The sequence below is a fragment of the Hippoglossus stenolepis genome, chromosome 15 (genome assembly GCF_022539355.2).
Source record: "Hippoglossus stenolepis isolate QCI-W04-F060 chromosome 15, HSTE1.2, whole genome shotgun sequence".
Taxonomy (NCBI): Eukaryota; Metazoa; Chordata; class Actinopteri; order Pleuronectiformes; family Pleuronectidae; genus Hippoglossus; species Hippoglossus stenolepis.
The window spans coordinates 6,051,814-6,064,571 of NC_061497.1; the positions used below are offsets into that span (position 1 = coordinate 6,051,814).

General features: G+C 39.7%; 3 protein-coding genes across 4 annotated transcripts in view; 2 read left to right on the top strand and 1 right to left on the bottom strand.

The window, feature by feature from the left end:
• Positions 1-3,140, top strand: part of LOC118122046 (E3 ubiquitin-protein ligase RNF43) — an 83,537-nt gene extending 80,397 nt beyond the window's left edge. For both annotated transcript variants that reach the window (XM_035178456.2, XM_035178457.2), the window contains exon 9: positions 305-3,140. In XM_035178456.2, the coding sequence (XP_035034347.1) occupies positions 305-330 (26 nt within the window). In that variant the 3' untranslated portion in view covers positions 331-3,140. The remainder of the gene's footprint in view (positions 1-304) is intronic.
• Positions 3,141-4,381: 1,241 nt separating this feature from the next.
• hpda (4-hydroxyphenylpyruvate dioxygenase a) lies at positions 4,382-10,471 on the bottom strand. The gene is made up of 14 exons (XM_035178716.1): positions 10,390-10,471; positions 9,935-9,961; positions 9,622-9,684; positions 8,701-8,805; positions 8,571-8,613; positions 8,385-8,467; positions 7,400-7,489; positions 7,200-7,306; positions 6,461-6,538; positions 6,097-6,259; positions 5,793-5,864; positions 5,556-5,678; positions 5,355-5,471; positions 4,382-4,670 (listed from the first exon to the last, which is right to left on the bottom strand). Exons 1-14 carry the CDS (start codon positions 10,390-10,392, stop codon positions 4,557-4,559), a joined length of 1,188 nt encoding a protein of 395 aa, XP_035034607.1. The 5' UTR covers positions 10,393-10,471; the 3' UTR covers positions 4,382-4,556.
• A 1,764-nt stretch (positions 10,472-12,235) lies between these two features.
• Positions 12,236-12,758, top strand: part of mtmr4 (myotubularin related protein 4) — a 39,656-nt gene continuing 39,133 nt past the window's right edge. Inside the window, exon 1 of the mRNA XM_035178233.2 lies at positions 12,236-12,327. The gene's annotated coding sequence lies outside the window, so the exon portion shown is untranslated. The remainder of the gene's footprint in view (positions 12,328-12,758) is intronic.

A 12,758-nucleotide genomic window follows, 5' to 3' on the forward strand; every position in this document is an offset into this window, starting at 1 on the left:
AGGTGAGAGGTGCAGCAGTAAGCAAGTATGACAGCAAAACAGTGAGCAGAGTGCGCACTGGCATAATGCAATGTGTGTGTTGCAGGGAGAATTGTGAGCTATTTGAGCTTAGCAGCAAACTGGAGTGGAGTGTTTCATGTAGCAGGCAGGGTTGTCTTCGTAAATTAGAATAGCTGTAATAACAATGAGAACAGTAAATTCACTTTTCTTTCTTTTTACGTTTTTTTAACCTCGTCAAAAACCTGTGGGCTAGTTTTTTATTGACATACTTTGAATCTGACTTGAGTTGTGTCTGTGTCCACAGGATCAGAAGAGGAGTCTGGTGTTTGACAAACTTGTTGCATCCCCATTATCACGCTGCTACACAGGAGCCAGAATGGACAAGCCTCTCATTGGCCAATCGCTCTCATGTCTTCCACATGATTCCGCCGCAATGCCTTTTCTTTCAGATGACGCCCCGATGCTTCCCCGCCAGGATTCAACGCTCGCACGCCGAAATGTGCTTTTAGCTGACTTAGTTGGGTTATCATTAAAAGTGAAATTATTGGGATTAGATTTTGCTTACAATGTTTTATATCAGAATACAGTGAATGATTTAAATGTGTAGAGAGAGGGAGTCACTAGGGAAACAGCTCATGCACCACAAAGGGGAAATAATATTTTTGATCTTTGTTTTTCCGTGTTTCTTTTCATCAGTTATAGGAACAATAGTCATTTCTGACATGACATCACAAGTTCCATGCTCCTTAATGTCATCTAATGAATGATCCTTGCTTTGGGTGTGGAGCCCTAATGAAGTGAGACTCCACCTCTGCATCACTCACTATATTACAACTTGATTTATCTTTGAGGTACTTAACTTTCACTTCTTCCTCTTCTTCCTTCGCTGAGTCCAGTCTCAGCTGAGAGAAGCTCTTCTCTCCAGCCTACCTCAGCACAGATTCCTAAACACGCCTCACACGGGGTCTTTAAAGGTACTGCTGTAGTGACTTTTCCTTTTTTTTTTTCTCTCACAACCATGTAGCTCCCGTAAACCCAACTAAAAGTTATCCTCTTGTCCAAATGGAGAGAAAGGTTGATGCTCAGCCCCTCAAACAATGAGCATTCACTGAGGTTGCTGAACCATGCATGGGCCTTGTTTTCATTATTTCAATAATGGCAGCTGTTTTTAACATTTATTTTTTATTTTTTTGTAGCCTGTAATTATTTTTTCACCTTTCAAAATGAACCTGTTTGACTGAATTATGTTGTCGTCCTTACAAGCTATTGTCTCATTTGCATAATTTCTGTCGGTTTCATCACATGTGTGACTTCTGTGCTGTTACCCCCACCAGAAGGACAACATCATGTCCGCTGCTCAATTCATCACAATGCCCCCCCCCCCGCTGTCTTCCAGCAAGTAAAGCTCTAGAAAAATGTTCTACATTGCAACCATAGAAAACACATAGTGATTATATAATAATAATGTTATATGGAGTGAAGCCATGCCAAGTGGTCCTTACAGTCCTGAGCATCAGATGAGTCTGTCTGCATTAGCAACAGTCTGATGAGAGCTTGCTGTGCTTATCCCATGATTTCAAACTTTAATGAGTCGAGTCTGAGAACATGTCTCAGGAACAAACACTGGAAAGATGGGAAGAATTCATGTTAGTCACAGAAATGATATCCAGAATGGTGAAAAATCCTTTGTCGAGGTAAATGCATTTCCAGTCACTTTCAGCGCTTAAAGGAAGATTACCAGAAATCGAATGCAGTGTTGAGTAAAGATGTTTTACATTCTGATAAATAGTTTTTAAAATGTTAGAAAGCCATAAATGACAGAATCTATGTTTAGATCTTTACCAAGTCGCCCCTCTGTTCCCATTTAGCCTCTGGCAGACTGACAGATACAGAACGTTGCTCATGCTCCAAGAAAACGACTCTGTACATTTAAATTATGTAGATAAAAGTCAGCCATCATCATGCCATCAAACATGGCTCTCTTACATTTGGCTTCACCACAGACGTCTTCATGCACGCACGTACTCAACTAAATAATCTGAGATCAGAGTAACTGGGATCTCAGCTTTATCGTGGACTTTCCCTGAAAGGCTCAGTGAAAATGTGAAAGGATTTTCCTTTGCAGCCAGACTGCAGATAGAGTTTAGCTCAGCACAAACAGCACACTGAGAACGCATGGGTTTTGCAATGTAACCAGTAGCACTTACTAAAGACTTCCATGTGCCTTATTCTTTGAAAACTGTTCGTAATCCTGATTCGGGAAACTCCCAACACGCTAAGCTCTTACCTGTCTAACCAAAGACGCAAAATCTTCAACACAGTGGCCTTGTAACACAGTATGTCTGTGATATGCCTTTTTTTCCTGCTTCATTCCCATCCTGAAATCTCAGAATTAAATGTACTTTCACTGAGACGAGGGAACATGCTAAAATCGAAGTGGAAATCCTTTTTGGACAATCATACAGAACTTAACGTATCCATTTCCTTAAAAATAATACCTCACTCTGAATGAATCAACTCAGCGTCCTCTAGCAAAAGTATCCCAGTTTTATTGTTATGCCCAAACAGTCTCTGAGATGGAAATGACTGAATCACAAGCAGCACTTTGGTTATAGAACATTTTATATTGGGGCGGGGGGGGAGAAATAAAAAAAACGCAAATCTACTAGTATTAATTTAAAAACAATCCCAAAACCTCCAGCATAGTAATAATAGCATCTACTGATGCTGCAGAATATCTGATGTGATTTCATTCTTTCTCTGTACATCGTTCATGTCTTTGTTTTGTTATGTTTTGCAAGAATAATGAGCTGAAACTGCCTTTTCTAATAGAGTAAAAACAAATCCCTCCAGAACTTTTAAGGGATGTGTCAGTATATTTTGGATACTTTGTGTACAAAAACGAGAACAACAAAAACAGAAATGAAATAGTGTTGTATTTTATATATAATAGAACATTTCAATATAGTGACATGTCACTAATATATTTATTTACTAATATATTTATCCATTTTGTCCAGGTTTGAAAGAGTGGTTTCTGTATAGACTGAATGTTCCTATGTGGAAACTGACCAGTGCCATCACAGATGTATCAACCTGTCTTCATTCCAAGTATATGCAAATAAATTATTTTGAAATAAGACCTGTGTTACATACATCTTTTCAAATGTGTTTTGTTTGGGCTCCTGTGGAATAGTTAATCCAAAATTACCCCACACACACAAGTGTCCTTCAAAGTATTAAATTTAATTGGGCCAATTTATCAGACCTTGGAAGAAGAATGTTGGATATAATTTACAGGGTTTATTATAGGGTTAAAATTCTCTAGTATTTAAACCTGTAAATTATAGGAATTTTTAGGATTCAAAAACATTTTAAAACACAAGGTGTGATGTCATTTAAAATGAAGGAGAGATATTTCTAAGTCGGCTGTAGAATTTTAAAAGATTTGGGAAATTGTCCAACGTAATTTTCAAAAGATACAAAACGCTAAGAATTCCTTTTTTTGAGTTGTGTCTCTTCCACTGACGCATGTGTTCAAATGACACTCAGTCATCATGTAACTCAACTGAGAAACAGTGTTCACCTGTTATAAGACTCTGTCTGTATTTGTAGATGGAAAAGTTGTATCTGTACATGGACCACAAATAGAAACTAGGGAATAGGGAATTTTGTATTTTTTTATTTTTGTATTTATCCATTCAGGTATTGTCACCATTCACCACTTAAATTACCAACAGCATATTTTTCTGTATATTGTTGTATAAGTTTTCATATCAAACGCTAATTCGATATATTTGTGATAGCCCAATGCCAACAGGTTAAATAGACAAATGCCTAATTTACAGGGCTGGATGAATTTCACTTGTAGGTTGACTGACACGAAGCAGAGTAGATGATGACTGAATTTAAATTTTGAGAAGAAATATTACTTAAGTCGTATGTTTCAGTGATAGAGATGCAACAGCGAATCCCTGCATTCAAAACATCATGTTTTTAAGGTGCAGTGTGTAAGATTTAGGTGAAAGAATCTATTGTCAGAAATTGAATAGTTATGTTTAGTTATGTTAGTAATAGTTATGTTTTAACTAGTGTGTAAACATCTAAATTGTACCAATGGTTTTCTTTACCCTAGAATGGGCCCTTTATATTTAAATAGTTTATATTTACATCAGGAGCGGGTCCTCACTATGGAGGCAGCCATGTTTTTTACAGTAGCCCAGACTGGACAAACTAAACACCTTTTGAGTTTTTATGACAACTGAAGGCTACCACAGGTTCTCTTTCATGTTTGGAAGGGGAGGGTGAGGTGAGGGGTATTCAGCTGCAACATGCAACTTCACCACTAGATATCACTAAATTCTACACACTGACGACAAGCCACAAGCATGAGTTTCTTTATTTAGCCATACAGCATGAAATCTTCAGACAGCTTTGAGCTTATCTGATGGTGCTTGTCACATGAAGACTGTGTTTGATATACTGCTGGCGTTGCTGAAATGTACATCCATATCCGACGGCCTCAGTGTGGTCTGGCGGCGGCAGCAGGGTGAGCGTCAGTACAAGGCCTTGGCCTGGCCCTGGGGTGTCAGCACAGTGAGGTTGCCCCGGGCATCCTGGTCCTTCTCAATGGCCTCAAAGAGAGACTTGAAGTTCCCTGCCCCAAAGCCCTGGAGAGAGAACAGGCACACACAGATGGCTAATTACCCAGAGATCTGCCGTCTTCTGTGTCATTCCTTATGGCTCTGGGGATTCTTCTCCCAGACGTAGTTCACCACTTTGATGTTGGATAACGAACAGCGGATACATATTCTCACAGGGTTCAAACGTCCACATGGGCCCCTCCGACAGGGAGCTGAGCTCGCCGGCAGCTCGCGAAATTAATCATGTAAATATTTTCATAGGAAATCAAAAAGATCAAGTGCTGGTGGTTGCTCTGAGAGATTCTTTGCGGTGGTTCGGATTCGGTTTCTTACTTTCATGCATTGTCTCCACATCTGGAGGCTTGCTGAAACGCTGGAGAGTGACAAGACGTGCCTGTTCTGACAAGCAAGAATGGGCGCCGGGTGTTATAAATTGAGTGCCACAGGGTGCAACACAATCCAAAGATCCCCCTCACTGAGAAGCATGTGAGCCTTTTAATCTGTGCCTGTGATAGATTTACTGAGCTTTTACAAGTGGGCTGCTGTTACTCTGTTCACACTGGGTGGGAGCTTTAAACAGGTGTTCAGGCCGCTCTGGCTTCTTTAACAAGACCACAGGCCTGTGAGTCCCACCAGTGAGGCGATGAAATGCTGAAAGGCTTTCCCCCAGCTTCTCAGGTTTACCTGTTGATTGCATAACTGGTCACTTACAAAGTGGTTGTTCCTCTGAATGACCTCCAGGAAAAGGGTCGGTCTGTCCTGCACAGGCTTGGTGAAGATTTGGAGGAGATAGCCCTTGTCGTCAAAGTCAACTAAGATTTTCAATTCCTTGAAAAGAAACAGATTTTTAATAGTTTAGAACATGAGCAAAAAAAAGGCCTGTGAATCATTTGCAACTTGACACTTCCTCACCTGTAAACGGTCTAAGTCCTCCTTCACCTTGATCTTGGCGTTTTTGAGATTCGCCCGCAGGTTGGCGTAGTACGTGTCAGGCGCTGCAAGGAACTCCATCCCTCGGGCTCGCAGGTTCACGATCTGTTTTGAGAAAGAAAAAAAAACGTAAAACTTGCCTCTGCTTGTAGATTTAGGGGAGGATGTTCGAAGTCTGTGGATCAACTTTTGATGATGATTAAACGTTGGGGGACTCACAGCTTGGATGATGTTTGACGTGTTGAGGGCGATGTGCTGAACACCTGCTCCACCGTTATAGTCCACATATTCCTGTGCAGAGGGACAAGAGGGACATGAATGACAATGCCACTGAGACAGGGCTGTAGACCAGGATGTGTCACAATTTCTAATGTCACAAACCACAATTAGCTGGACCCATGGATCCATATATGAGAACTTATTGTGCTGGGGCCCCACATGTGGACCCCTGAGGACCAGTTACCAGAACTAACTGCTGTGATAAGTCTTTAATGAGCTCTATTGAAATGAGCTGACGACGCACCTGAATCTGTGACTTCTTCTTCCCCCTGGCCGGCTCATTGATGGGCATCTTGATGGTTTCCTCATAGTTGGCCACCACTATGGACCTCAGTGAACTGTACTGTGTGTGTATCTGCTTGTCATCTATTGACCAGAACCGGTGGAACATCAGACATTTCTGATACCTGGAGTTTGGAGAACAGCAGAGGATTTGATGATAAGCTAACTGGGACTTACGTGGAAATGAATGTGTCCTCTCCTCTCGCTGACCAGTGATTTCGGGTTTGACCCTGAGACAGAGGCGGAGTGTTTGCTTTTCCTCTTTTGCCCCTGTGTGTCCCCCACTGGCCGTCGAGTGTGTACGTGCGCTCAAACAGGAGTCTTACCAGTCCGAAATTGGCACCATCTCGTCATCTGGCTGGTTTCCCACAATGTGATCGATGAAGTTCAAACCTCCTGGTGGACTGTAGAGATAGAGAAACACTGAACGGATGAGCTTTTTAAATGACTGGTTTTTGTTTGAGTGTAAAAACGGAAAAGACTCAAGAAACAAAATAAAAGTCACTATTCATTCATTATTGAGTCACTATTCAATTTATAAGAACCGAGCCTTATACTTTCCAGCAGGTCAGGCCAAATTAGACCAGTACACTTGTGGTGATAAGTAACTAAGTACATTCACTCTACTACTTGAAAAATAACAAAATCGGGAAAAAAAACTCATACACCAAGTGAAAACAAAACATATTATTAGTAAACAAAATAGCACAAACATTGAAACATACATTCTTGCCTTGGGTTTGATTGATTGATTGATTGATTGATTACTTTTCTAGCCATGGGTGCTGGGTAAAGTTAGCCTAATATTAATATTAAAAATATGAATATTAACCTAATATAATATTTTAATATATTAAAATGTACCAGTGGAGGAGTATTTGACATTGTAGTATTGCTACATATACTCTGAGTGGAGCTTTACAATAATTTCAGTATGACTGAAAGAGGAGGTATAAAGACAAGGTATGTTAAAGTATTTAATTGTTTGCTACAAATTTATACTGAAAAGTCCCTAAAATAAATTTTGTTTACATTTTATGTGATAATAAAATGTTATTGACTCACAGTGTGGCTAACAGAGGATCCCTGAACAGAGGCTCTCTGTAGCCGGGCAAGAAAAGGCCTTTGTAGGGTCCGAGGTATTCAATGAGTGTGTGTGTTGTGTCTCCATACTGAGGACCAAACATTGACACAATAATTAATCATTTCCAGTTTCATGTGTGTATTTACGTGAGACTCTCTCATGTGCGTCAGTCTTTACGTACCGTCTGAACCACAGCATACTTGACCCTCCCATGGCTGTCCTGCTCCACCCAGGGCTCCCTGACCACCACAGCTCCTCGCTCTTTAGCTGTCTGTAAGCACAGGGGTGTTGGGATCAGATCAGATAAGCAGAAGCAAACTCACACTCTGTGTTTCTGTGCGTACGCAGCTCCGGGAAGCCCTCCAGTGGCTGGGGACAGAATATCTCCCTACTCAGTGCCGGTTGTGATCTGCTGCTGCTGTAGATCTTTGCATGAAATCAGTAGTAATTGTGTTTCTTTGTGAAAACGAGGGTCAACACAGAGAGTTTATCCAAACCTGCAATCTGACCTCGACTGAACTGATGACATCAAATCAACCAGTTGACATCAAGGCTGCCCTTTAGTGGAGCCTGTTACATCAACATGTTTACCCCTGTTTCAGGGATTCAGATGTTCAAAAAATACAAGTAAGTGCATTTATATGTAGTGAGACTCAAATCCACTACCTACACCTATTACTTTATTATTACTTATTACTTCTATTACTAATACTAATACTTCTACATATTGTATTTTCACTCAACTACATTTATTTTATAGATTATAAAAATATATGTATTATAAGTTTAGCTCAAATAAGATAAGATAAGTAATTATAATCTAATAATATTAGATATATAGCTTCTGAACAGGCCATTCTGCACAATGCAAATTTTCAAAAGAAGTTTCATTGAGTCTAATACATTTTTGTACTTCTACCCTGTGGTATTGCTACTCTTATTTAATTAAAACACTTAAGTGCTTCTTTTACGAACTGTGTCAAATAGTTAGAACTGTGTAGTATATAATGTTCCAGAAAACACACTGGCCAGAACTGTCAAACAAAATGAAACTATGAAAATCATAACTGCTTCTTGCAATGAAATCTCTGTCTAATTCTACTTCCTCCTGTACAACATCCACCAGCTCCATCACCGTCCAACACAGGCCCTCTGTATCAGTGTACCTTGATTAAGAAGTCACAGTCCTCGACTTGGAAAGCGATGTCTTTGACTGCGTCTCCGTGTTTAATGAAGTATTCTCCCATCTCTGAGAAAAGATGAAAGACATTCAGAAACTCAGACATGTATATGCTTCATATATTTGTATGTTATGTTCATATAGTCTCAAGTTTTATTATGTGAAAACTCACCTTCATTTCCAGGATTTAGTGCAGTTGCAAAAACAAATATTATCTGTGAGGAGAGAGGGAAGATGGTCAGCTTTTAGATAAACTGTAAAATCAGTGTGTAGTAATGCCATTAGCATGTTATACTGCTTACCTTATCCTGTCTGATAGCATGAGACACCTCCTCTCGGCTGCCAGTCTCCAGACCCTTGTAGGCGAAAGGCTCGAAGCCCATTTTATCACAGTAGAACGAGGCCGCCTGCAAAGTGATCAGACTGTCTTTAATGTGAAGAGCATTTCTCATTGAATTTTACAAAGTGAGACACACTGTCACATGTGTCCAGTGTCAATCAACCAGCCCTGGATGTGTGTCGTCTGAGCCAGAATGATCAAATACACTACAAGATCCATGTTCAGTAAATTGACATATCATCCATATTATGTTCAAATGTATAAATCTGACAGCACTGCAACTACTTCATTGTTCTAAATCTAAGATGTTCATAATAAATGTATATCTATTATAAATCTAATCTAAATTAATTGTTTTATCCGTCAGTGTCAGAATATCATGAAAGATGCCCCTTTATATTTTACCAGAACGACCAACACTCCTAACCCCAAAGATACTCAGTTTGCTTCCATGTAGGACAAAGAAATATTATTAGTTTGGAAATCGTGTTTGAAAAGTTATTAAAAGAATTGTTTTTTTCTTGTAGTTTAATTTGGATTAATTGTGTGAGCTGTAAAATGCAGGCTGTGACTTATTGAGAAACAAAAGCAGAAACAGAGCAAGGGAAAAAAATGTTCCAGAGGCTAAAGATACAAAACCTTTATATGGGAAATACATTTAGAATTATTATATAATTAACAAACCAAAACCTGTAGATGTTTCTGTAAATATTAAAATGCATACAACTATTTAAAATTATTTTTAAACCTAATTTTGATTCTAAAAGTGCATAATTTGCCTAATAGATTTAGTTTTGATTGCACTGAGATCATGACAATGTCACAGATGACAAACAATGTGAACGTTTAGCTGTTTCGCTGATGTCAGTGTTTGCATACTGACCTGTTTAGCATTGCCGACCCAGAAGGTGAGGTGATGAAACCTGACAAACTTTCCCCTTTCATGCTAAAAGACAAAAAAACAACAGGAGAAATCAGTAGTTAATCAGTTTATGTGTTTTAGAGGATTGTTTTTCTGAAATTCAGCTTTAAGTTTTAAATGACTTATTTATTCTTTGTTAATGTTTCAGGCCTTTCTTCTGCAAAACAATATGATTTATACAATGCGTTTAACAAGTAACTTGACAGAACGGTCAAGTTTACACATTAAACTACTACCACACACCAGACTCCTTCAGAAGCAGTTTTAATTTTACCTTCTCCCCTTTATCTGTGTAGCTGGTCTGAAAAGAAAGAAAAGAATGTAAGTCATCATGATTTCATCAGCAGTTGCTCAGACTAACCTGCAGCAGATAGATCTAATACTTTAATGTGAGTTCATTGGTTATTATCCAGTGAAAATCTAATTATGTCCTAAATTACTTGGCTGTGAAACAATCCTATGTCTTACATCAGAAGGCACCTGCTCATCATAACTCTATGACTTCTATGCATTTTTTCAATTTTATTTATTTATTTTTTTTATTATATGTTCTTATATTACTTAAATCTGTTCTCTGAATTACATTTAAACATGTTTTTATTTGTATCTATGTTGTATGGTAAGCACTTTGAGCTGCGCATATTGTATGAAAGGTGCTATACAAATAAAGTTTAAAAAATATTTATCATTATTATCATAACTGCATGTGATAATGCTGAAGTCTCTTACCATGCTGTGATTACAGATGGGCCACAGTCCAGAGAAAGAAAAAAAGTGATCAAAATCAGAGTCTGGCCTGAGGCTGTGCAGATAAGTACTGACCTGATGACCAGCTGTGATTGGTCCTTTGGGATCTACACCCACCTGTCCACCTCCTCGCTCCCCGCTGCACTCGAGCTACAAAGATCCACAGCAGTGGCCCCTGTGTAGGGTTCTCTCTCTAGGCGCCCTCCATCGTCCTCAGGGCCTCCATTCTCATATCGACAGACACTCCAAAACATTGAAATACAGACACTACAATCACAATACATTGGGAAGTCTTAGATGAGATACTTCATATACCTCTTGTTCATACGTGAACATGCACTCCAGATCAGGTGAAGAATTTTTAATGTTAGGTAAAAGAAGCTTATTGAAGTATGGAGAAAAAATGGCACATGCTCTGACCTGAGAGTTCTGCACTGAGATAAAACTTCAGAAGTAAAAGGGTTGAGGATACAAAATGACAAATACTCATGTTGTTCTATCAGGACAGACCCTCTCCCTCTCTGGTGTCTGACTTCCACCACCAGAGGGAGCAACCCTGTCTAATATAACCACCATAAATAGAAAAAGATCAGCAGCCATGCACTGTGAGGTCAGTGTGTACAAGAGGCACAACGTTCTTGCTGCATATGAACAGTTTGTACCACTCCTGTTAATTGCATGTTTTTATTTTTAATCATGAATAATTTACACACTGAGGGCTGTGATCACAAGTGAATCAAGATCTAACACTTAGATTAACTGCAGCATAATTCTGAACATTGCTGAATCTGCATGTGATTTCAGGTAATAATAACATTTACATTAGGGAGAGTTATATATTTTCCTTGCTGTGCAAACATAAGCAACAAAGAGGTGAGTCGCTGTGTGGCTGTTGACTGGTGCAGGAGAGCATGTGAGGTCAGGCCCAGGCTGTGACAGACAAGGCTGCTGAACAGAAATAGTGTCTGGCCCCAGTGACAGTATACTGTAAACTGCACGGGCACGTCAGCTGCACAATGTACACATTCAGTCCTCTGTCTGTGTGAGGGAGCTAAAACAGAATCCTGCAGACGGGTGTTGTTGAAGTCTACATGAATACTGTTTGTCATGGAAATTCAAAACATGAAGTGACCAGATCATTGATTGATCTAATAACTGATTCATCTTTTTGGTTCATCATGTCAGAAATCCACCCAAAATCCCCCCAGAACACAGTCTAAGTTCTTTAGATATCGAAACAGATCTATCTAACAGATATTTTATTTACAGTGATCCAAAATAGCAATTAAACACAGATAATCATCAGGTTAGATAAAACAATGGGAACTGGAATGTTTATTTATTTGCTTGTTTGACAGCTAATCAATTATAATAATAAAAAAGATGTTGTGATATAATTTTCTCCTGTTGGATTGATCAGTTATTAATGGCTTCAGATTCAGATCAGTGCTCTGCGGAGGTTAAGCTGTTTTGATCAGGCATTCAAATGTATTGTCCTTCTGTTATGACCTTTAAATGTCATTTTCACTTCTCTTTTCACGCTTCTCTATTTAGTCTTGTGTGAAAACTGAAACTAACTTTTTAATTGTTCACAGTATTCGAACTCCCTGCTGACCTGACACAACTCTACGTGCGCACTCTCCGCTCAGTGTACGTGTGCACCCAGTTTGTGCCGCGCTGTGATTTTCCATTGGTGCGCTTCAGGAGCTTTCTGGCACCTGATTGGCTGTGCTGTGGGTGTGTGCAAGCCGCTCTCTCGACTGTTGTTGACGCTCATTGGCTGGTGCGCATTCTCTAACGCCATTGGACCAGAGGGTTGAGTTTCCTTCCCGACGATTGGTTGGCGCTGTAGTCATCACGCAAGAATGCGGAAGTCTCGTAGTCTACTGAGTCACCGTTGTGTCAGCTGATTCTTTCTGAGTGAGTAACTCGGTTTAATTTTTAAAATAAGCGAACTTGTGTCTAATATATCGCGGTTGACATGTCTTCGGGTTGTCGGACATGTGTTGGACATCTGAACATTAAGTCGTTTTGCCGTTTCCTGTTGGAAAAAGGGAGGAATTTACACCCTAGCTTCTAATAGTGGTGCTAACCGGTAGCTAGCAGGATGCTAGCGTTTGCAAACAGTGCTCTCTCTCTCTCTCTCTCACACACACACACACACACACACACTCCCACTCCCACACACACACTTTCGGTTTGTCAACGAGCCGCTCTCTACATGGGACATGTGTGTAGTGAGGCTGTCGTCCACTTTCACTTTCCCCATTTCAGCACGACTTTAAACTTTGAGTGTGTTAGGTCGTTAACACCTGTTGTGTTGTCACCTGTTATTCTCTGCCCAGAGGAGC